This window comes from Narcine bancroftii, chromosome 6, assembly GCF_036971445.1.
Source record: "Narcine bancroftii isolate sNarBan1 chromosome 6, sNarBan1.hap1, whole genome shotgun sequence".
Classification (NCBI taxonomy): domain Eukaryota; kingdom Metazoa; phylum Chordata; class Chondrichthyes; order Torpediniformes; family Narcinidae; genus Narcine; species Narcine bancroftii.
This window is the reverse complement of record NC_091474.1, coordinates 168,739,170-168,764,366: the sequence shown is the minus strand read 5'-3', so window position 1 is coordinate 168,764,366 and position 25,197 is coordinate 168,739,170. Positions and strand designations below refer to the sequence as shown.

General features: G+C 38.6%; 1 protein-coding gene across 8 annotated transcripts in view; it reads left to right on the top strand.

Annotated features, from left to right (window-relative positions):
- LOC138736720 (low density lipoprotein receptor adapter protein 1-B-like) overlaps window positions 1-25,197 on the top strand; it is a 90,212-nt gene that overhangs the window by 56,797 nt on the left and 8,218 nt on the right. For all 8 annotated transcript variants that reach the window (XR_011340530.1, XR_011340529.1, XM_069886684.1 and 5 more), the window contains 6 exons: window positions 319-431; window positions 5,017-5,131; window positions 15,754-15,826; window positions 21,114-21,194; window positions 21,320-21,450; window positions 23,428-23,462. Coding sequence is in view for 6 of the 8 variants with exons in the window: in XM_069886684.1 (XP_069742785.1) it covers window positions 319-431; window positions 5,017-5,131; window positions 15,754-15,826; window positions 21,114-21,194; window positions 21,320-21,450; window positions 23,428-23,462 (548 nt within the window). In the remaining 2 variants the exon portion in view is untranslated. The remainder of the gene's footprint in view (window positions 1-318; window positions 432-5,016; window positions 5,132-15,753; window positions 15,827-21,113; window positions 21,195-21,319; window positions 21,451-23,427; window positions 23,463-25,197) is intronic.

Below are 25,197 nucleotides of genomic sequence, written 5' to 3'. Positions count from 1 at the left end.
ACTGTGGTCCATTGTTACTGTCAATATATAATGCAGTACTTAACTCTAATGTTGGCTAATAAAAGGTCAGGGTACTTTTAACACTATCAGTCTCAGTTGTTAAGTCCCAATAATTTAAAGCAATTAGCATCTTGTTATAGTACTTAATGACTATAAGAGCATAAGACATGGGAACAGAAATAGGGTATACAGCTCATCAAGTCTGCTCTGCCATATATAATACAACCATTTTTTAATGCATTGTGTGCTTTTGACAAAACTATAGATTTCACATTATGTAATATTAAAGAATTTGCCAATTTTAATTATTATTTTTAGGCCAAAGCAAGTGGAAAGAAATTCCTCAAAGTTACTCTAACTGTTTCACCTCGAGGGATAATGTTGGAAGACACGATAACCAATGAACTTATAGAAAATGTCTCCATCTACAGGTATTGTACATAATCTAGCAGGTTATACTATATAATTTCATTTTATAATTCTATAAATAGTGCAGCACAGGTGCAGGCCCTTGGGCCCACGATGTCTGTGCCGACCACAATGCCAAATTAAACCAATTTCATCTGCCTACATTTATCAGTAACTCTCCATTCCCTGTGCATGCATGTTCCTGTCTAACTGCTTCTAAAGTATCACTCTCCTATTTGCTTCTGCCATTTCCCTGGCAGTGTGTTCTAGATACCTACCTCTTTGTTTAAAAAAAAAATTGGCCTCGTCCCTCTCCTTTATACTTTCACCTTAAAGCTGTGCCCTCTAATATTTGACATTTATCTGTTGATTTTCTGTTTAGCTCATTTCCTTATTCCTCAAGGTTTTATATTGTTTAACTATATTTGATGAACTGATAATTAACGAGGTGGTTTCTCTTGACATTGCTCGCAGAAAGGCTGAAGGAAAAGATCGGGGTTTGAGATGGGGATTCCACTTCCAGAAGGGATGTCAGCACCCCTTGTTTTCTTTTGCCTTTCTTTACACTGCTCTCTGCCACGTTTGAATGCTCTTGTCTCGTCTCTCTCAACCAACTTCATTTTTCAATTCACCCATTTTCTGGGCTTCATTTTGTCTTATTCCTTTCAATTTCTCCTTCATTTCTATCTGTGAACTCTCTTCTATCCTTTGCCTAACTGCTCTCTTACTACTTGTGCACTTCTGTATTTGTATCTCCAAAAACCTCCACCCTCTGAGTTTCCCGTTGTGCATTCTGCAGAAAGGTTGTGCCTGAACTGAACTATGGCGTTCCATTTTCCCTCTGCAACTTTGTGTCTGGGTTTTGAATATTTTCAAAATGATAAAGAGTTCATTTTTTGAAAGTTAATTGCTATTATGTTTCATACACTGCCATTGCTTGAATAGGAAAGAATTCCAAAAATAAAACGTAATATCTACAAGATGGGCACTTGGGAAAAAAAAAGTAAATGAATGAATTTTGATTATCAATATTCCAGTTTATGAGGAATGCCTCTTTAAAACATCTGGGAAATCAAATGTACAAGCTACATGTATTAATTGCATTAAAAAATCTTAACACATTATGCTCCTGTGATGATATTCGAAGTATCCATACAATCAAGCTGTTTCTTGAGGAAGATTTTTTAAAGATATAACGAAAGATCACTATATTTTGATTCAAAATGAAGTTTCATTTCACAATGAGTACGATATAATAGGATTTGGTAAGAAGGAGTTAGGGATTAAAATTCAGAATCTAATTCTATACCTAGACAAGTTTAAAATTTGTCCACTAAAATACACTGAAAATAAATCTGTCTCCATGACCAAGAACCAATAATTTTCCCTGAAACCTCTTCTCCTCATAAACCCAACAACTCTTCCTGGAATCTACCACTCAGGACAAAGAAAGCAGGTGTAAAATCCCTGCAGATACCTCAGGATCAATTCCATGTCACTGGATCTGTGAGATAGCAGCATGAACTGCTGCACCATCTTGTTGCCCAATGTGTGCTGGAATGAATGAAATCACCGAGATTCAGGATAATGCTATATTCCATTTGATTTTTAGGTGAAAAGTGTAATCTCTGTAAGAGGCCTTGATGGAGTGCTTCTTCCATTGGTTGTGTCTGGAAGTTGGGATAAATAATCTAAAGATAAAGGGTAATGAATTTGGAATTTTATTTTTTTAAATTTAGAGATTTAGCATGGTAACAGGTCCTTCCAGTCCACAAACCCACACCACCCAGATATACCCATGTGACCATTACCAACCCTCTAGGTCTGTGGAACATGGGCGAAAACCGGAGCACCTGGAGAAAAACCATGCAGATGCAGAGGACATTCAAATTCCATATGGATAGCACCAGGTTTGAACCCAGGTCATTGGCGATGTAATAGCATTGCACTAACCGTAACACTGACCATGTTGCCCCAACAGAGGTGATAAAATTCACTGAGGATCGTGAATCTTTTGCATAATATAACCCACAGTGCGATGATTGATTAATCAAGATTGATAGGTTTTCATTATGAGGCCATCAAAACTTATAACTACAGCATGGCACTTTGGAACTGAATCAGTTCAATGGAGGGTTTGAATGGTCCTCCCTTGCTTTTATTTTGTACGTTCTCATGTTCTAATTTCTTGTCCATGTTAAAATAAAATAGCTTTTCTTTTTGACATTAATAAAATAGATTAAAATAATGTTACAGAGTAGAATGAGGCCATTCAATCTTTATGCAAATCAAATTTGCAAATTGTACCAGGCAATGTTCATGAAATGAGAAACAGAGTCAACTTTTTCAGGTCAATAACCATTTGTCATGACTGGGAAATAAACAAGTTGGTTTGAAGTAGCAGAAAGGGTGAAGGAGAGATGGACAGCACAAAGGGAATATCTCTGATAGGTTGAGTGCAAGGTTTCCATGGTGATAATTTCAAGTTTATTGTTATCTGATTGTACGTATAAAACCAAATGAAACCATGTGTGTGTGCGCGCACGCACACACACACACACACACACACACACACACACAATGTTTTCTATTTATTTATTTACGTGTATATAGTTAAATAGTCTTGCCTGTGGAAAGAACCCTTTTCTCAGCCTGGCAGTCCTGGATTTTGTGTTCCAGCTCCTCTTCCTTGAAGGTAGAGTCTCAAACATAGTGGGGGCTGGATTGTAAGGGTACGACCGCCTTTAACCACCATTTCTTGTAAATATTGTCAATAGAGGGAAGGGAAACCCCAGTAATCTTAATAGTTTTAATCACCCTCCACACTGACCTCTGATCTAATGTTTTGCAGCAACCATACCATAATATGATGCAGCCAGTTAAGACACTCCCTATTGTGCTCCTGTAGAACATTGTTAGTATGGTGGCCAGTAGCCTTACCCTCCTCAACCTCCTTAGGAAGTGTAGGCTCTGATGCCCCTTCCTGACTCATGAGGAGGTGTTGTGGATCGAGGGTAGACCATCCTTTAAATGGATGTCAAGGAACATGCAGTTATATGGTTATATGGTTATAAGCATGTTCAGAATGTCAGAACATACCCATGAAGTGGGAAAACTGATCCAATATTGCCGATGGATGTGTAGGTAACACTTTCCAGCTTTTAATCTTTCTCAATCCCAAAACATGTCACCTTCCAAGAGAAAGAAGTAAGCCTCGATATACTGACCAAATTCACAATTTTATAAAACAACTTTTCTTTCAATAATTTGTATCCTATTAATCCAAATAAATCAAACTTTGTAATTACAGCTGTAAATAGCTTTAATTTTTCATTGATTAAAGCAAATAAACATTTTCATAGCTTCGCATTTCATAACGATGAGTAAAACAAAGCCTATTGTAAAAGATAATGATACTCAACTTCAAACAAATATAAATGAATTAAAATGATAGATCATTAATAATGAATAATATTGAGGAATAGTGATAATATATGATTAATAATGATAATAAGTATAAATTCAAAGAAAAGCTCACATCTCCTCCATGGTCATTCCAAGAGTGAAACGAGAACTCCCAGTCCTCTCGGATATTACGCATAACAATGTCATAGTAACTATGGTAACTCTACAGAAACAATTAATCCTTAAAGGAAAAGTCATAAAACAGCCATGAATCATAAACACAAGGTTTTAACCTCTACAGGATAATCTACAGCAGAAGAATTCAATTCTAATACAAATAAAGAAAGTGAGTAACCTGAAGTTGTGGAATTCGCTACTAATCCAGAAGACTGCAATGTTTCCACTCAGAAGATGAGATGTTGTTTCTCAGATGTGTATTGGGTCTTGTGTAACAGTGTAAGACAGAGGGCAGAGTAGGATGGAGAATTGGCATGGATGGAGTTGAGAGTCTACCCTTCTACCCTGTGGACTGAACTCTGGTTTCTTGCAAAGTACTCAGCCAGTCTGTTAGTTTTTCTGATTTCCTTTCACTCTCTCCATTTCCATCGCCTGACCTCCAAGATAACACTTAACAGCTGTGAAATTCATAGCCTTTGTTTTTTGTTCTTTGTTTGTGTCCTTGCTTTCTAATTACCTTCATTTCAAAGCTTTATGCCCCTTTGTTCATCCTCTCCCCTTTGTTCTCTCTATCCAATCATTTCACCGTCATTATTATTGATATTAATGATGATTCCAGATTGGTTGAATCACTTGATTTTTATCTCCTCAGTTGTCATAATAGCACCTGTAGTTATTTTCCTTTTACATTTGCTGTGCTGTGATACTGGTCCAGTAATTTAACCACTATTCCACCTCATTCATTTAAAGTGCATCAGTTAGCTAATGATGACCGAGCCCAGTCTTTTGATTTGGTCACACATTTTCTGCTGAGTTTTATCTCTGTCAATATCATTGAACTGTATGACTGACCTATTACCACAGAAATGAAAGTTGTACTTCATTGCATATTAGAGTTGATTAAATTGGATTGTGTTGTGCTTTCCTTTAAAAGAAAAATCTACTTTTTGTGTTGATGGAAAGTGTGATTAAACAACATTCAAAATCAATTTCAGTCATGTACGTGGTTAAACATTCTTCCAACAGAATATCGTACTGCACTGCCGACAAGACTCAGGACAAGGTATTTGCATACATTGCTCAGAGCCGGCTGAATGAGACCTTGGAATGTCATGCATTTCTGTGTCCTAAGAAAAAAATTGTAAGTTTCAAAACTTTTTATTGACATATTACTTAAATGTATCAGAAGCAGGCTTATTGTCTCCTTTCTAGCAAATAATGATACATGTTGAATTACATATCATTACTGATACAGTTTATTAATGAAGTGATCACTTTATCAAGTGAAGTGACATTTTAGTGACTGAATCAGTGGCAATGTAAAGCTGTCACTGTGCAGAGTAAATTGAGTGATAAATTGAATGATATTAGATTTGCTTCATTACATTGAGCAGTTATTTGCAGCAGAATTTTTTGCATACTTCTTTCATTAACATTAGATGAAAATCCTCCATTTTATTTAAGCCTTTGTCTTTTCCCATTGCTGAATGTGTCCTTTGGTTAATGGATGTTGTAAATGGCACTAGTGCGAGAGTTTGACAAGCAGTTAAATGATGAAGGGCAATCTCCTGCCAAACTTGGGAAGGTAGGATTGAGGATGCGAATGGAGAGAGTGGATCAAAGGCAAATTCAGTTGCAGGTTACTACTGGAAAGCAGTTTTGCTTTGGTTTCAAGTTTGAAAGGTTTTGTTTTTTTTTAAAAGTTTTCCTATTTAAAACGAAAATTCAGTAGATTTCATTCTGTTGATGAAACACCAAAAAAGAAATCCTTAACTAGTGTAGTTTATTTTCAGATTTGGCTTCAGAAGACAGCCATGGAGTGTGAAATGCCTTTAATGTTTCTCACTAACGATTTGTAGGAAATCTGGCAAAAGAATTTCAGACGTACAAAGTTCAGATTTATTGTCAGAGTACATACATGACATCACATACAACCCTGAGATTCCTTTTCCTGCAGTCCAGGCAAAATTCCTACTTATCGATAACTGTACACTGTATTCAAGAGAAAAGATGCATCTAGAAAAGAGAAAAATGTAAATAATATGCAGTAATAAATAATGTGGAAAGTAAGAATCCTTAAATTAGTCTGATGGTGGACTGTGGGTGCGAGTCTTGTGGCACCTATACTAACTTGATGATGGTAGCAAGAACAGAGTGGGTGGTGTGGATCCTTGATGATTGCTGCTGTTCTCTGTCAGCAGTGTTACATGTAGATTTTCTTGATGGTGGTGAGAGTTTTACCTCTGATGTACTAAGCTGTGTCCACCACCTTTTGCAGGGGTTTTTGCTCAGAGGTATTGGTGCCCCCATACTAGGCCATGAGGCAGCTGGTCGGCACACTTTCCACTACACATCTGTAGAAGTTTGCAAATGTTTCCAATGTCATACCTAACCTCTGCAAACTCCTGAGGAAGTAGAGAAAAGAGAGACTAGACAGAACTGAGCATGAAATCTTGTATGGTTGGTGAATTCCATGGTAGCCAATAGCCCATCAAATCATCAGAATTGGATTTTTGAGAAGAACGAGGGCAAAATTACTCAAGTCTCTCATAGACTGTGATATGATACTTTGATGAGTATGGAATGTGTGGTGAACAAACATAAACAGGGAGCAATAACTTTTCATTTGCCTAAGTCCTTGTTTGCTCAGCTGGCGTAGGGGAGTGAATTGAGCTCTTCCTGTCTGCACTCACTTACCATGGCCGCTTGAGAAGTGCCCAACAAGCTGATAGTTCACACCTGCAAGGCATCTAATTGGGCAAAACAAACCTTGGTATGTCCAGGTCTGAGCTGATGCACTTCAGGAACTCCACCCCTGAGGTTCCCCCGTAGCCTTGATGGAAGTGGAAACTAACCTTTGTCAAATCTTCATGACGTTTCTGAAAGACTAAAAACTATTAACATGCTTTAGATAATGAAAATATAAAATAATTTAAAATGTAAAATAAATTAAATGAATTCATTAAGAAATAAGTATTATTTTAAAAGCTGGAAAAAACCCTCCCTTTTCCCTCTGAACCACCAGAGAAAAACCCTGTATGCATGAGTGGAGACTCTACTGATTCAGGTCGATGCATGTCCAGGACTTGTTTATATGAGAGTGGTTGTGGGTCCGCTGTTCCACTTTTCTTGAGTTGATCCAAGATTTAACTGTTAATGCACATAGACCAGTGGAGGGCAGATAAAGCAGAAATAATTCTCAAATGAAACGTGTTTCCAATAAAGAAAAAGGATCTCCTACGCAAGGATTTATATATGTGGCAGAGGATACAGGGTAGGAGAAAGGAAGGATGGAGAAAATAACAGGAGTGAAATTAAAAATGAAATTGGTAAGATAAGGATGATTTTAAAAAAATGCCAATTACTAATCAAGGAAAACCCAAAATACTGATTAAAGGGGAGGAAAAGTATCAAATGGAATTGGGAAGTATGAGGTAATGCTTTTGGGGAAGGCAAAGAAGATCATGGAATAAATAGGTTCCCACAGAGATTTCATCCATGTTTATAGAAAACTATTGGCAACAGAAAAGGTGGTTAAGCAGGGAAATGGTGTCTTGCCTTTAGTGCCTGTGGCACAGAATATAAATCAAGGGAGAATATACTGGAAATCTATAAAACCCTGGTTATATCACAACTTGAGCACTGTGTATGGTTCTGGTTCAGACTGCATGATACATATGATAGCAATCGAGAAGAACCAGAAGAAGTATAAGGATATTCCTGGAGTTTTGTAGTTTAGTGCTACTGGTTGGAGATGACCTTTCTTAAGTCAAATATGAATCCATTTGAGGCATAGAAAATTGTGAAATACCTACAGGTATTCAGTATTTTTCACAATAGATGGCAGGACCTTAGGAATATTAATGTATAGTAAATGGCAAGATTCTTTGGAGCCCTGATGTTCAAAGGGATCTTGGTGGTATTGAGCATAAATATCACATTGTAGCTGAAACATAGAAGATAGGAGCAGGAGTAGGTCATTCGACCCTTCGAGCCTGCTCCGCCATTCAATGAGATCATGGCTGATCTTAAAGTTCAGTACCCCGTCCCCGCCTTCTCTCCATAACCTTTAATACCCTTATACTGAAGAAATATATCTACTTCCCTCTTAAATATATTTAATGAACCTGCCTCCACTGCCCTCTGTGGCAATGAATTCCACAGATTCACCACCCTCTGGGTATAGAAATTCCTCCTCATCTCGGTCCTAAATGGTTTGCCTATTATCCTCAAACCATGGCCCCGGGTTCTGGATTTTCCCATTATTGGAAACATCCCAGCTGCATTCACTCTGTCCAGTCCTGCCAGAATTTTATATGTCTCTATGAGAGCCCCTCTCAATCTTCTAAACTCTAGGGAGTACAATCCCAATTTGCGCAATCTTTCCTCATAAGTCATTCCTGCCATTCCAGGTATCAGCCTGGTGAATCGCCTCTGCACTCCCTCCATTGCAAGAACATCCTTCCTTAGATAAGGTGACCAAAACTGCACACAATACTCCAGGTGCGGTCTCACCAAGGCCCTGTACAGCTGCAGTAAGGTATCCTTGTTCCTATACTCAAACCCTCTTGATATGAAGGCCAACATACCATTTGCCTTTTTAACCGCTTGCTGTACCTGCATGCTCGCCTTCAGAGACTGATGTACAAGTACCCCTAGGTCTCTCTGCACTTCCCCATCTCTTAATCTATTGCCATTCAAATAGTAATCTGCCCTCCGGTTCGTATTACCAAAGTGGATAACCTCACATTTATCCACATTGTAGTGCATTTGCCATGTATCTGCCCAGTCCCTCAATTTATCCAAATCACACTGGAGCTTCCTGACCCCCTCTTCCGTGCACACAACCCCTCCTAGCTTAGTGTCATCTGAAAATTTGGAGATATTACATCCAATCCCCTCATCCAGATCATTAATATAAATTGTGAACAGCTGGGGTCCCAGTACAGATCCCTGTGGTACCCCACTGGTCACTGTCTGCCACTCAGAAAACGAGCCATTTATCCCAACTCTCTGTCTTCTACCTGCCAGCCAGTTCTCAATCCACATCAATACTTTGCCCCCAATCCCATGAGCATTGATTTTGGAAGCCAGTCGTTTATGCGGGACCTTATCGAAGGCCTTTTGGAAGTCCAGATACACCACATCCACTGGCTCTCCTCCATCTATTTTACCTGTCACCATCTCAAAGAATAAATTAGTTGGGGAATATTTGGAGAATTGTGTGCAGTTCTGGTCACTCTATTCAGGAAGAATGTGGAGACTTTGGAGAGGGTGCAGAAGAGATTCAATAGTATGTTGCCTGGACTAGAGAGTATTAGCTATAAGGATAGGTTGGATAAACTTGTTTCGCTTGGGCCATTGGAAGTTGAGGGACGATCAGAGAGAAGTTTATAAAATTCTGAGAAACATTGATGGAGCAGTTAGTCTTTTTCCCAGGGTAGAAATGTCAAATACTGGAATGCCTTGTTTTAAAGTGAGAGTGGGAAAGTTTAAAGGAGATTTGCAAGGCAAGTAATTTTATACATAGAGTACTAGGTGCCTGGCATGGTACATACCTTTTATAAGTTTATGGATTTAATGATATAGACATCCTGGTCAGTGCAGTTATGATAGGCTTGAGGATCTGTTCCTGTGCTGTGCATTTCCTTGTTCTGTATTGCATGGGAATGATTGATTTCACCCTATCAGAGAGGACAATAACCAGGGGACAGACGTTGGTTTGAGATGATTGTTGGACTATAGTTGACAAAATTATTTTCAATAGTCTTATTGCTATAAATGACAAAACTACAGACCAAGAATCAGAATCTGAGAATCAACAAAAAAAAGGCCTTTAATTTTGGCCTGGTGTGAATACAATGGGTAGAATGGCCTGTTTCCGTTTAGTACCGCCATTTCAGAGGAACTTTACAGAAACAGCAATTAAGTGCTCAAAGGATAGAGATTTCGGAGAAAAGAAAGAATGATCATATTACACAGTATTCTGGGGCTCCAAGATATGGAAAGATTAAAGACCAATAAACATGATAGATGTTTTAATAGATTAAATCTTTGTTGCAAGCAGACATTTAACTGGAAATATTTATACATGCCATAATTATGTCTATATTATGATGTATCAGGAAAAACTTCAAGGAAGTGTATTCCCATTGTACAATTTTTTAAAAAACAATCTTTTGCACCATTATGCATCTTCAACTGAGGGATTGAAGTAGTTGAATTGTGCACTACTGCATAGTTGTCCCAAGTTGGTTTCCATATTTCCTCTTTATTGACATAACAGTACAGGATAGCAACAGACCCTTTGCCTCCACCCCCCTTCCCCAACATCTGTGCCAAACACAATATTAAGTTCCTTCTGCCTATGCATGTTCTATATCCTTGGATTTCCTGCATATTCATGTGTGTATCTAATACCCTTTGAATGATGCTACTGTATCTGCTTTTGCTCCTAGCAGCCTGGTCCAAGCACCTACCACACTGTTTTAAAAAAAAAAATTGGTGCACCCACCACCCTTAAATTAACCTTTTCTCACCTTGAATATATGTCCTCTAGTGTTTTACATTTTTACCCGGAGAAAAGATTCTGACCGCATTACATAATCGTATAAAATACTATGTATCTTTCCTTGGCCTCTGTTGCGCCAGAACTAAAACTGTTTGCTGCACATTAGGGTAAATGTCTAATTCATCAAATCATGTAAGCAAGAGGAAGGGCTAAGTTAATAGAAATTCTGATCTTGTTTCACGTCAACTTCAAACATGTGATATACACCTTAATCACTGAAGAAAGGAAGGGCAAAGACAAAAGTTAATAAATTCGGGATCAAATACTTTCCATTTGTAACTAGACTGAAGAATGAATAAATTAGATTTTTAAACAAATACATTTGGGCATAAGTAAATCAATTGAGGAGAGTCACATGATGGGGTAGGGGAATACCAGCCCTCTCCAGAAAAGAAGAAATAAAGTGAAGAAAATACAAAGTTCAAGAAATACAAAATATAACAAATAAAAGAAAAAGTTGTAGAAAAAAGAAAGAAAATGGCACCCAAGAAGGAAAAAGTAAAAACAATGGGGAAAAAGAAAAGAAGAAAAGACGCCGGAAGAGAAAGAAGAAAGCCTTGCTTGCATGAAGAAACAAGGAGCCGTTGTGGAGAAGAAAGCCCGTACTCTGAGGTTGGTGACGACCCTGCAGAGTTGCGACCCCCTGACCGGTGGACTGCAAAAATAGCTCTCTGATCCAAACAAAAGTGCACAACTGAACATACTAAGGAGAAGGAGAACACCAACGGGAGAGGGGCGCAGCCGAGGAGCGGGCAAACACAACGCGACCAGCTAAGGGATGCCCGACACCAGGGCTCTCAGCTGGAAGAAGAGTAAAGCGACAGGAAAAGGAGTGAAAAGAAAGAAGAGCAGCAGCAGGAGGCCCAACAGAAGAGTAGCCCAGAAGAAGAGGACCAACAGCAAGAAGCAGCCCGGCAAGAAGCAGCCCGGCAAGAAGCAGCCCGGCAAGAAGCAGCCCGGCAAGAAGCAGCCCGGCAAGAAGCAGCCCGGCAAGAAGCAGCCCGGCAAGAAGCAGCCCGGCAAGAAGCAGCCCGGCAAGAAGCAGCCCGGCAAGAAGCAGCCCGGCAAGAAGCAGCCCGGCAAGAAGCAGCCCGGCAAGAAGCAGCCCGGCAAGAAGCAGCCCGGCAAGAAGCAGCCCGGCAAGAAGCAGCCCGGCAAGAAGCAGCCCGGCAAAATGAGACAAGCAACTCATCAGGAAAGTCAGAAGAGACATAGATACAAAGAAGAGAAGAACAGGTACAGACACAGAAGAAGATCTGCACAGAGAAATAGAAGGTAAAACAGATGGACAGAACAATAGATAAAGTTTATTTTTCAAGAACAAATGAAGAGCATTAAAAAAATGGTTGACATTAGAATTTAGTAAAATTAAAAGAAAAATGAAAAGTACAGAAGATAAAGTGAATAGATTAGAGCTGGTCATGACAGAAATAGGGAAAAGAGTAGAAAATGTGGAAGAACGAGAAATGGCTGTAGAAATGGAAGTGAATGACTTAAGAAGAAAATTGGAAGAAAATGATAAAGTTAGGGTCGCAAGAGTTGTTAGCTCAGAAAATTGATATGTTGAAAAATTATAGTAGGCGAAACAACATAAAAATAGTGGGCCTAAAGGAAGATGAAGAAGGCACAGATATGAAGGAATTTATAAAAGAATGGATCCCAAAGGTCCTGGGAATGGCAGAAATGCAGGGAGGAATGGAAATAGAAAGGGCACACAGAACACTAGCTCTGAAACCACAGACACATCAAAAACCAAGGTCCGTTTTAGTAAAATTTTTGAGATATACAACAAGAGAAAATATACTGGAGCGGGCAAGGAATAAAATTAGAGAAGACAATAAACCATTGGAATACAAGGGTCAAAATATTTTCTTACCCAGACACAAGTTTTGAACTCTTAAAGAAGAGGAAGGAGTTTAATACAGCAAAATCGATCCTATGGAAAAAAGGTTATAAATTTATGTTAAGACAGCCAGCTGTGCTTAAAATATTTATTCCTGGGGAACAAAATAGACTGTTCTTGGATCAGGAGGAAGCACGAGAATTTGCAGAACGCTTGAAGGACAGAAGGAGAGATGAAGGGTTGTAATAAGAATGAAGAACGACGATAAAATATATATAAAGATGTAAAAATAATCTATATGTAAGAACTAAAGAAGGGAAAGAGAAGGGAAGAAAGGAAGTAAGGGAAAAAAAAGAGGGTGAACTTTGTTATATGTGTAAAAAAAAGTGTTTTTGGCGGGGGGGGGTTTGGGTGGGAGAGAATAACCGTCACTGTGAAATCAGTTGACGCTTGCAAGTGGGTTTGCAATCCAATTGGAGAGGGGAGTTGTGGTTGCCCGGAAAGGGATAAGGGGCAACTTAGAGAGTGGGGGGACATTTGGGGCTAAGGGAATATTGGATGTGGGAGTTGTTGAAGTATTTTATGTTTTAAATGTGTTGTCATACATTGAGTTTAAAAAGGGAAAACAGAGATAAAAATGGGGAAAAGGGGGATGGTGGTGGTGAGGAAGCAGAAATGAGATGTAAATAGGATATGAGATGGCCATGTTGAATTATATGACTATAAATATTAACGGAATACATAACCAAATTAAACGGAAGAGGCTATTAAATTTACTGAAAAAAAGAAAAAAATAGGCATAGCATTTGTGCAGGAAATGCATCTAACTGAAGTGGAACATAATAAATTAAGGAGAGACTGAGTAGGGCACGTAGCGGCAGCATCATATAATTCAAAAGCTAGAAGTATAGCTATATTAATTAATAAAAATGTACCAATCAAAATAGAGGAGGAAATAGTAGATCCAGCAGGGAAGTACGTAATGATAAAGTGTCAGATATATTCAGAATTTTGAAATTTGCTCAATATATATGCACCTAATGAAGAAGATCAAAAGTTTATGCAAGATATTTTTTTGAAGATTGTAGATATGCAATGGAATATATTGATAGGAGGGGATTTTAACCTTAATTTGAATCCAATGTTGGATAAAACTGGACAAAAGACTGGCAAAAAGAATAAAGTGGCCAAATTTATGGTTAAATCAATGCAGGAAATGAAACTTATGGATATATGGTGGAGGCAGTACCCATGAGAGAAGGAATACACATATTATTCGAGTATGCATAAAATATACTCAAGATTGATATGTTTTTGTTGTCAGCCCATATTCAAGGGAGAGTTAGGAAAACTGAATATAAAGCTAGATTGTTATCTGATCATTCACCCCTGTTATTAGCAATAGAACTGGAGGACATCCCACCAAGAACATATAGATGGTTAAACTCCATGCTACTTAAAAGGCAGGAATTTAGAGAGTTTATTGAACGCCAAATTAAAATGTACTTTGAAATAAATACGGAATCAGTGAAAGCCAAATTTATATTATGGGACACAATGAAAGCTTTCATTAGAGGGCAGATAATAAGTTACGTAACTAAAATGAAAAAGGATTACAATCAGGAAATAGAGCAGTTGGAAAGGGAAATAGTAAGTACAGAAAAGGAACTAGCAAAATTTATTATGATAGCCTTAGCTGTAGCAAAAAAATGTATAATGTCAACTTGGAAATCGGAAGAGACCCTGAGACCCTGAGAATACAGCAATGGTACATGGAAATGAATAAATGTATTCCATTGGAAAAAAATAACCTATAATTTAAAAAATAAAGTCACATTATTTGAACAAATTTGGGAACCGTACATGGAACATAACAGAGAGGGCTTTCCTCAGATCTCCACCCCCTAAAATGATGAGAAGACAAAATGACTTGATCCAGTGTGGAAAAGTAGATGACACATTTTTCTTGTTTATTTTTCATTGTGTGATGACATTGTTTAATGGTTTTATTGTATTGTATATGTTGAATATTTTTGGTTTTGGAGGGGGGTGGGAAGGGGGGAGGGAAGGTAGGAGGGAAAAAAGGGGAGAAAATGCCACTGTGTATATTTAAGAGGGAAATGTTTGTATGTATTTTGGTTGATATGTTTCACAGTGTGAAAAATAAAAAAATATAATAAAAAAAGTAAATCAATTCGCACCAAGCATACTTATTCCACATGATTAACCTCCATACTCTTGTGCTGTTCCCATGTTACTAGATCCCCAAAATCATCACTCTTGGACATGTTTAATACAGAAGCCCCACAGCTCCTGAGGGTAGAGAATTCTGAAAGTCTCAATGCCTTGAATGCTTGTCTTGATCCTACAACTGTAATTTCTGAAATTATGGAAGTAAATGTTCTCACAGCTGCTACTTCATCTCTCCACTCTGCATCAATGGAATTATACAGACAGTGAAAGCAAATTCAGAAGAAAACAGGATCGTATTGGGTCAGAGTATGGAGCTCTGTGCTGTGAAGAAATACTACAAGTAGCTTGTTTCCTTTGCTAAAATGAAAGATTTAAAGAATAGACATAATTCATATTTATTCAGTGGATTGAAAATGTTGGTAAATTTTGTCAGCAAAAATGTAATAATGTAGGAACATTAAAATCTCACATGAATCTAGAATGAGTGGGACAGGGCAATGGATAGATTAAATGGATTTCTAGGATGGCCTGGTTAGCACAGCGCTGTTACAGCGCCAGTGACTGGGAATGGGGTTCGAATCCTGCACTGTCTGAGAAGAGTTTGTACATTCTCCGCATGTCTGTGTGGGTTTCCTCTGGATGCTTCGGTTTCCTCCCACCCTTCAAAATGTACCAGGATTGCAGGTCAATGGGGTGTAATTGGGCCAAAAGAGCCTGATACTGTGCTGTATGTCTAAATTAAAAAAAAAAATTACTCTAATCATTCCTGCACCTTATTTCTGGTCATTTGGACTTGAGCAGCATCCTGATCTGGAATGTTGACCACTCTTTGCCTCCACAGATGCTGCTTGACTCACTGAGATCTTCTAGCAATGTTATATTTATTTTCTTCAGATTCCAGCATCTGCAGCCTTTCGTGTCTCCTTGGGAGCAGTAACATAAAAATATGTTGTGACACAATAATCTCAGCCTGGTTTACAGTATTTGAGTTCACTATTTTATAGGACTCTTTAGAAACTGGTTACAGAAAACTTGATCAGTTGGTTATTTAAGAACATTGGTGTTTTAAAATAGAACATTGACTTGGATTTTAATAATTCTATCTCCTGAGGCACTGCACTGTTGTTTTATGAATGTTAGCTTTTCTTCACCACAGGCACAAGCTGTGACCTTAACAGTTGCTCAGGCCTTCAGAGTTGCATTTGACCTTTGGGAAATGGCACAAGAGGGTAAGTACAAAAAAAAATTGAAAGACTTTGCATTATTTCTTAATGTCATAGTTTAAAGATTGTGGGTGGTAATGTGCAAAATTATTACCCATATGTCCAAAGAGAGAGATTTTGGTAGAATATCTAATATTCTGGAAAAGTAATGGAAAATTGAATGAGGTTCAAGTTGATTAACAATGTACTTGTAAGTACACAAAGTAAAGAACACGTATAAGAATTTTTGATGGATAAATAGGCCAATACAGTTATTGCTAATGTTAGCAAACAATGAACAAACCCAGAAACAATTCCTAAACTTTTCAAGTACAGTTGGTCTATGGTCGGCATCATGGATTAATTACTGATTGAACTTGTTATTTTTCTAGCTCATGAGAGAGAATCATTCATTTTCCTTTCATTGTGGAAATCCCTCCAAAATCATGGGAATTCATTTTAATCCCAAATGTTAAACTGATGAGCAATAGGTAGGATGCCTATTTTTACTCCATCATTTGCCAGTGGAGGATTTCCAATTTCGGCCACTTGTGACATTGCCACTTGATTTTAAGTAGGGGAAGTCTGGTTAGTGATAAAGAGGAATGACAGGGAGCGTGGAGAGAAGAACCAGTGAGAAATGAATACTGCCATGGTCTACAATGGTCTTCAGAGCTGGGAGATTAGAATTCAGTGAACACAAATGTCTGCAGATGCTGTGATTGTAGTCAAAACACAGAAATGCTGGAGGAACTTGACTGGTTTTGCAGCATCCACGGGAGGTAAAGATATACTGTAATACTGACGTTTCAGGCCTGAGCCCTTTCTTAAGGTATGTGAAAAAAGACAGTCATCTGAATTAAAGGCTAGGGAAAGAAAGGGAGAAGAATGGGAGGGGGATGAGTCCAGGTTAACAGACAAAAAGTGTTAATTCGATGTGTTAAGAGAAGAGGTGAGATTTGATTTTGGCTCTGTCAAAGGAAACAGAGGGAAAAGGAGAGAAAGAGACAGCTAGAGAAAAGGTGACAAGGGTAAGAAAATTGGATTGTTAATACCAGAAAATGAGGTGTTCCTTCTCCAATTTGTGGGTGGTCTCAGTTTGGTAGTACAAGAGACCATGGACATTCATGCCAGCAAGGGAATGGAGTGGGGAATTGAAATGGGTGGCCACTGGAAAATCCACTTTATTGCACTTGACAGAGCTGAGGTGATCAACAAAGTGATCTCCCAGTCTATGTCCAGTCTCTCTGATGTAGAGGAGACCACAACGGGAGCACCGGATGCAGTAGATGGCACCTGCATATTCACAAGTGAAGTGTTGCTTCACTTGGAAGAACTGTTTGGGGCCCTGGATGGTGAAGAGCAAGGAGGTGTAGGTGCAAGTGGAACATCTGCTATCACGGGTAGGTGCCAAAGGAGGGACAAGTGTATGAGAGAGTCACAGAGGAGGTGATCCCTGCAGAAGGTGGAGAGGGGAATGTGTCTGGAGGTAGGATCTCATAGTAGGTAGGGAAATGGTGGAGGAGGATATGCGGGTGAGGGGCGAGCTGACGTTGATAGAGGGGAAGCCACGCTGGTTGAAGGAGGGCATCTTTAATGATCTGGCATAGAGGTCCTGGGAGCAGATGCCAATTTGTTTGCCAGCAGTAGATATTTGTTTGTAAAATAGGAGAATTAAGAGATCTTTGGATCACTTAGGAGGGTAAAATAGGACACAGTGCTCATGTTTAGAAAAATACTAGCAGAATCTATTTTTGTACTGTAAATTTAAATGATTCCGAAAAAGGCTTGAGATATTTTTTTCCTCATCTATAATAGAGCGTCAACTTAACATGATCAACAACTCCTCTTCAGTGGTAGTCCATCAGCCTGGAAAATGCTTTCATTCTGAGATGACTGATAAGGCACATATGGAATCCACAGGTGGAGCAGGGGCTCCAGGGGCCAGGCAGAAGTATAGTTTGGGAGGTGATGCACTGCTGATGCTATTGCTGCTGGGCTTCTGTGTATTCTGAATGTGTGGACTCATGGTTTTCAGTGCAAACTTGGAGCAGTCATGGACCAGGTTCTCTAAGGAGTCAGTGAAGGTGTTGCATTTGTTTCAAGGAGACCTTGAGAACATCTATGTTTTTTTTTCTTGGAACACTTGTTAATCTTTTGCCATGAGAGGTTGGAATGGAGATACTGACATGGTCAACCCATCAAAGTTAACTAAAAGTAATTAGAACCTTAATGCTGGAATGTTGGCCTGGCAGAGGTGTCTGACATTGGTTTGCTTATCCTGTAAGTGTATTTGGAGGACTCAGTTGATAACAGCATGAGTTATTCCTGCCCAGCACCTCCAAATACCTGGTGTAGGTAATCTATAATAGAAGTATATGGAAGAGCAAGATTACTGCTGCCCAGCAGGTCCTGAGCTTTGGGCCAGGTTTGAGGTCTTGATCTTTAACCAACTTTTTCTCAAACAACCAAAGGCTGCTCTGATCACTGAAGGCCATGGCAAATTTCATTACTGATCTCTGTCTTCACTTAGAGGTGCCTCCCAACATACAGGAAGTATCTGTACATGATTTCACATGGACCTATGTTGCACAGGGACATGTGTAGTGTGAGAAGTTTGCCCAAGGACTGTTAATTGTAATGCCCTTCCTTTCTTTCATATGTTTTTATGAATCAGTTAGCTGTCTTCTATGTGGTATCAAATGGAACTCAAAATGAAAAACTACATATTTTCTTCAGTACAGAAAATCAGAATGTGAGCCAAGCACTTTAATTTTATGTCTTGATGAGGCTAATGTTGCAAATGGATAAGCAAAGACCTGGAGATGGATTGGGTTTTGTGTAGGAGTACTGGAGCAAGTATATTTGAAGGAGAATGAAATTGCTGAATGTAGAGCAAAGTAATTAATGGAATTCTTCCTGGCAGGAGGTTGTAGGCAGCATCACTGGAGCTGCTGCTCATTTGCATGATTTGCCATCACTGGCTCCAATTTAGCTCAAAGTATTTGCTGAGGTCTTTCACTTCTGAGCCCACAGTTTCAACTGGGGATGAAAATAAATCACATGCTAGAAAGCTCACCAGCAATGTATGAATGGATTCCTTATGTAGATCCATTTCTGCTGCTAATAATAGGGTGTTTTAGACATCTGTGGTCAAATAATAGTAGTCATTCAGAGTGTAATGTCATTGCAAGATTTTTTAATATATTGAGGAGTTTGAAAGATTCCTGCACTACATTTCAAAAGCATGTAATTGTGTAAAAATAATCTAAACCTTCATTTCCTGCCATTCTTCCATTTTATTCTCATCATGAAATCTCCTCCATGCTGCCTCACGTTGGTAAAACACTGATTCTATCTCCAAGTTACGATTTAAAAAGCTTTAAAATTCTGCAGCATTTAATGAAAAATTATTTCCGAAAGAAAAATCAGACAAAATTGTATTTCATCCTTGTGTGATGTATTCAATGGGGATGTTGTAAAAAAAATCAACACATCTCATTAATTATTTTAATTAAAATGATTGCATCTTCTATGAACTGCACAATCTATATAATTTTGATTGCAGTTTGTCTGTAGAAAGTTGAGCTTCTGCATCGTTACTGCTAGGAATCTTGGGAGCTAGGTCAGAGCCTGATGGCATTGTCTCCGTGGTAACCAGAGCAGCTGCCATGGGGATGAAGGATAATGTGGGGGGGGAGAGGTGGTCCCATTTCCCAAGCTGACTGAATGTAAATGGAACCTCAATGCTGGGTGCCTTGTGGAGACCTGCTCCGTCTTAGCAGGCTTTGAGTACAGGTATCCAGTGTGCTTGAGTGGATGACATCGGTGGAAGATGATGTCCAATTTGTAATTGTACGTGTGGGTGTTGGCAGCTATAGAGTGACTTACTAATCCTGCAGAATCAGACTCCTACTGATCTAACATAATAAGGAGCTAAGGATAGGCCACATCACTTGAGATTTATTTTCAACAGTGATAGGAGTTGTATTCATTGCTCGTCCAACTATGGTCCCTATGAAATCCAGAAGATATTATTTCACAACTTCAATTTACATAGATGAACTTTTTTGGAATCTTATGGAATATAATTGTCAGATTGAAGCAGTTTCTTCTGTTCAAATTGTTCACATATTTAAAAGAGAATTGGGTTATATTTCAACATGTGCCTATCTTTTCAATATTACATGTAGATTATGTAACCATTCCAGATAATTAGTTATCAGTTCATCCTGAAGTTGCATGTATATAGTGGTGCTATATAACTTGTAGTTCAAATGTCAGATTTATGTAATTCAAGTTTTCTAATTGCAAATGACATAATTGCCAATTAACGGTTTAAATTAAAACTCAGAAGAAAAATATATGAATGTAGTACCTGCTGGTTCCTGATCTCAGTTCATTAGATGTAGCGACATTGTTAAGTGTGGACCAACATGGCTGAGTTCAGTCAGTAAAAAAAAAAACAGAGTAAATTGACAGAGACGGGTAAAATGAGCAAATCCTTCTCCCACTCCCCTCCATTCTTAACCACAATAGGCTCAGTAATGTAGAAAATTGCAAAGAAGCAAAATTTGACATCTGAATCCTTGAACGGGAAATTTATTTCATTCTAGAAGTACAACCACAAGCAGAGCCTGAGTTTCTGCTTAAATGCGAACCGGGGCACTGAATACTGAAAGGGAGATGCACTGCAAACATCAGTGTCAGAAAGGATTTTTGGGCAGACCTGTGCAAAATTATGTTACTTCTATTTATTAAGCTATTTTTGGAGGAGGGAATTGATTGGTTATAAAATCCAATTAGTGAATGGAATTATGGTAAAACAAGACTGAATCAGTACAAGGCAGCACAGCAAGCCAAGCTGCTACCCCTCACCTTCAGTGACCGAAGTTCGATTCTGACCACCAGTGCCATGCAACGTGGATCTTAATTCCTGAATCTTAGAGGCTGGATGATCACACTGAGGTGATGTTGTTTTCAAAGGAAATGAGAATAGAAGTTGCTGTATCTCTCAGTTAAGCCATCTAACGTGGAGTTTACATGTTCTCCCTGTGTAATGTGCGTTTCCTCTAGGTGCTCTGGTTTTTTCCCAACATTCCAAAGATGTGTTGGTTGTTGGGTTAATTGGTCACTGTAGATTGTCTGTGGCATTTATGTGAGTAGCAGAATCTGGAGCTGGGCTATGAGTGAATGGAAATATAGGAGACTTTGTGCAGGATTATTGTAAATGATGTAGATTTGGTAGCAGAAAGGTCTGTTTCCATGTTGCATGTCTCTCTGACTCGAACTACTCTTCTCTTTGTATTTGCAGAAAAATGTAAAAAGTCTCGAGAACCCAGCAGTGGTCCTGAAACTGCATCCCTTAATGGAACAACACGATGTGTAGAGCCAGGTAAAGAGTAAGGCATCCATTCTTTACGTGTCATGATTTCAGCTTATTTACATTAAAGGGTTAGCTTAACAGCATATTAGTGTGAAAATAGCTATTACTTAACAATGTTTTGTTGGTTTTTTTAGACGCATCAACTACAAAGAATCACACTGTAAACCAAGTCCAGAATCCATTTATTTCACAAGCCGAAATTCATTTAGATATCACAAGGCAAAGCAGTCCGTCCTGTGGATCCCCTTTACACGCACTCTCTTGGGCAAGTCATATTTTTGTCATCTTTGCTAATTTATTTTTTTAACAGCTAAACCTATGAAATAAATTCATAAATCCTCGTGCCTAAAATGCTGCATATTAGATGAACTAATGGATGGTGCATTTGTGAGGGTAGAGTTCTGTTGTCATCCCTGCTTACTTATGTAAGCAGCATGGGCCAACTTGCAATACATTTGTGTTTTGTTTATTTTACTAAGATTCAGGAATTAAGATCCATGTTGCATGGCACCTTTCTTGGCATTCATACTGAAAACAATGTGTTTAGCATGCAGGCTTGCCTTGGTATAGGAATGTCGTGCATTCTTCTTTTACACACTTTAAAGCTTTGAGGCTGGATGATCACACTGAGGTGATGTTGTTTTCAAAGGATAGAAGTTGCTGTATCTCTCAGTTAAGCCATCTAATTATTTCATTTTTCGAGGGCTAAAGAATTATTTCTGCCATTCTGCCTTTTGTATGCAAGTGATTAAACAAAGAATAAATTTATGGATGGCTGGATCGTAAATGTAATAAATTATTTTGACCTGTTTTTTATTGCACATGATTTGATATACAGATGTGTACTTGAAGCAACATAGAGTAACGTGCTACCTCTAAATCTGGGAAACCTTATCAGAGGACATTATGTGTTAGTTGTCTCCTTAATAGTTTTGTTAATATGCAGTTAGTGGTAGGTAGCTGGTAATACAGAATTGATGATTATTTTTTAATTACTATTTTGATGTTGTTTGTTTCAAGTATTCAGTGGTGCATTTCGAGGAGTGTGAAATGATCTGTACAGTGAACTTTGCCCCAGAGCTATTTCACCAGTGTTTCCTGTTTGACATGGAGTATATTGAAAGTGAACCTTGAAACTTCCATTTGAGCTCGACCCATTTGTCTGTTTTTTGGCCCATATCTCTCTCAATCTTTCTTATCTATGTACCTATCCAAATGTCTTTTAAACATTGCAATTTTATCTCCCTCTACCACTTCATCCGACAGCTCATTCTGTGTACCTTCCATCGACTGTGAACTTATCCCTCAGGTCCCCTTGCAATCTTTCCCCTCTTACCTTAAACCTTTGTCCTTTAGTTTTAGAGAACATTAAATGTGGATCATGATAAATAGTTGTGTAAATGTACTCACAATTTGCTACACAAAACAACCATTTCTCCCTCTTCCTCTGGTTCTTTCACTGATTAGGTTAAACCTGTTTCTCTGGTCACTGACCATTTAGTTTCCTCTCACCTTTTTCAAAACCCTGCTTGATTTTGAACACTGCCCCATTTCCCTTGAACTTCCTCTGCTCCTGGGAGTACAACCACAGATTCTTCAGTCTTTCCCACACTATAAGAAATATGTGTCTGGACTGGATGTTGCCTGGGACACAATGTTCCACTAATGAGGACCGAAACGTTGGTTATATATCTTTGCCTCCTATGGATGCTGTGGGACCCGCTGAGTTTCTCCAGCACTTTTGTTTATGAACTACAATCACTGCCTCTGCAGACTTTCTTGTTTCACTTATTTTATGGACATGATTTTGAACTGAGTAGAGAAAATCAATTCAGTTTTGTTTAAGTAAATTGCAGCCATGAGATATTTGCCCCCCAAAAATAAACTTAAATATTAAATACAGGTGATTCTGATCCACTGTTGCATTGAAAATAACAATGGTAATTAGATTGGGGAATGAAAGGCCAGTGTGGTTTTTGAATTGGGTTATTTAGAGCATCAGGTCATTTGGAGCATCAATAGGTGCTCTGGATAGTAAGGAATGACTTAAGTTGGTATGTGAGTGGAAAGGTAAAAGTTTAGAACCACTGGTCTAATGTTACAGTTTGCCATAAAACAATAGAGAGTCTGCAAAGTATCACAGTAACAAGTTGAAAACTATTGCTACGAATGCTATGCTTAGTAATATTGTATGGACATAGGTTGTTAGTAACAAGTTTTCTTATGTGTTTTTTTTGGGCAGGAAGAGGACGACGACCTTGATGATGCTTTTTCAAGGTAGGCTGTTGAAGGATTTTTTGTTATTTTACTGGCTCCAAACAAATTGTGTTCTTTGTTTAAGTGTTTTTACTGGCTGTTCAGTTTCACAAGCTTTCTTGGGCATCAGCATTGATCCATATTGTAAGACATTTATCTGATCTCTGTGGCTGTCATTTTCTTTTATAATTTGTGTTTGGGCATTTATTGTCTATCCTCCATTACACTTGAGAAGATGGTGATGAGCTGCCACCCTAAAGTGCTACAGACCTTCTGCTGTAGGTGCTCCCAGGATTTGGATGCAGCAACAGTGAAGGGTAGGTGAGATTTTTCTAGATCACGATGGTGTACAACTTGGAGGGAATGGATGGCCTTGTCCTGTTTAATGTCAGAGGATGTTGGTGGTGTAGCCGGGGTGAGTAACTGCAGTGGAGTTTGGTTACACTGCTACCACAACATGCAAGTGGTGGAAGGAAAGAACATTTGAAGTGGCCACTGGGACGTCAACAAGCAAGTTCCACCAGTCTATGCTGCAGGGCTTTGATGCAGCTGCACTTATCAGCCAAATACAAAGTATTCCATTATGCTCTAATATGCCCTGTAGATACTGGAAATGCTGTAGGGTTTCAGATGGGTTACCCACCTCAGGATGCCAAGCCCATCACCTGCTGTTGTAGCCATAATATTTATGAACTGGTTCATTAAGTTTCTGTACAGTGATGAGTCCCAGAAAGTTGATGGGTGAGAAGTCAATGATGACGTGAAAGGTGATGGAAATGCTCATGAACCGAGAATCAGTGGTTAATTCTAGATGGAGCCTTGTAATTTTTGCAGCATGAATGCTCTATTCAACATGGCCCATTGTTGTGTAGTTCATGATGTATGCCAGTCTGGGCTGCTTCATTTGTTCTGGTGTTGCAGATGAAATCATACATGGATTAGTGGAAGGAATGTCATAAAAGTTGGAATTGTCCCAGAACTGCCAACTCCGTAATGAGAGTTACAATTCAAGTCCTTGTGCATATAAGGGAAATATTATCATTTATTTCAAGTATGGGGGACATCATCAGTCCTTGTGCCATAGCTATAATGTAGGATTTCTATAATGCAGCTTCTCTTACATCGATGAGTGTCAGGAAATGATCTTCGTGGTTCAAGCTTTGACTAACTGAACTGCAGGTATTATGCTCCTGGCTAAATATTATGCTCCAATGCTCTTGGCTAAATAAAAGGCAGTTTCTTTGTATTCAGTTTCTATTTTCTTTAAGTTACTGTATGTATGCTTGTCCCTTTTGAGAAGTGCACTATATTTTCCTTCCAGTTGCAGGACTGGCTTTTTGTAAATTCATCAATTCTATTAGTCCAAGAACAGAAATTCAATGCTACTAAAGATTAATTCTATATTAACTCAATTTTGTGCATGTCTTCAGTAAAACAGCTAAACCAAATAAGAACATTGTATTGATTGTAGTGTCAAATAATGCCAGAGAAATTATCTTGTCAAGTACTGTGTTTAGTTCCACGACCTATGTAGATAATAAAGATTCGAACCATGTGCCAAATTTAATTCATTAAGCATTACAAACGTGGAACACTGCAACATAGAAAGAGACCCTTCAGCTTGTGCCAAACTATCATTCTGCCAAGTTCCACTGATGCACCCATTCTATACCCCTCCCATCCATGTTCCTATATTGTTCTAAAATAGGAAAATTGAGCCTGCATTTACCAATTCAACTAGCAGCTTGTTCAACCC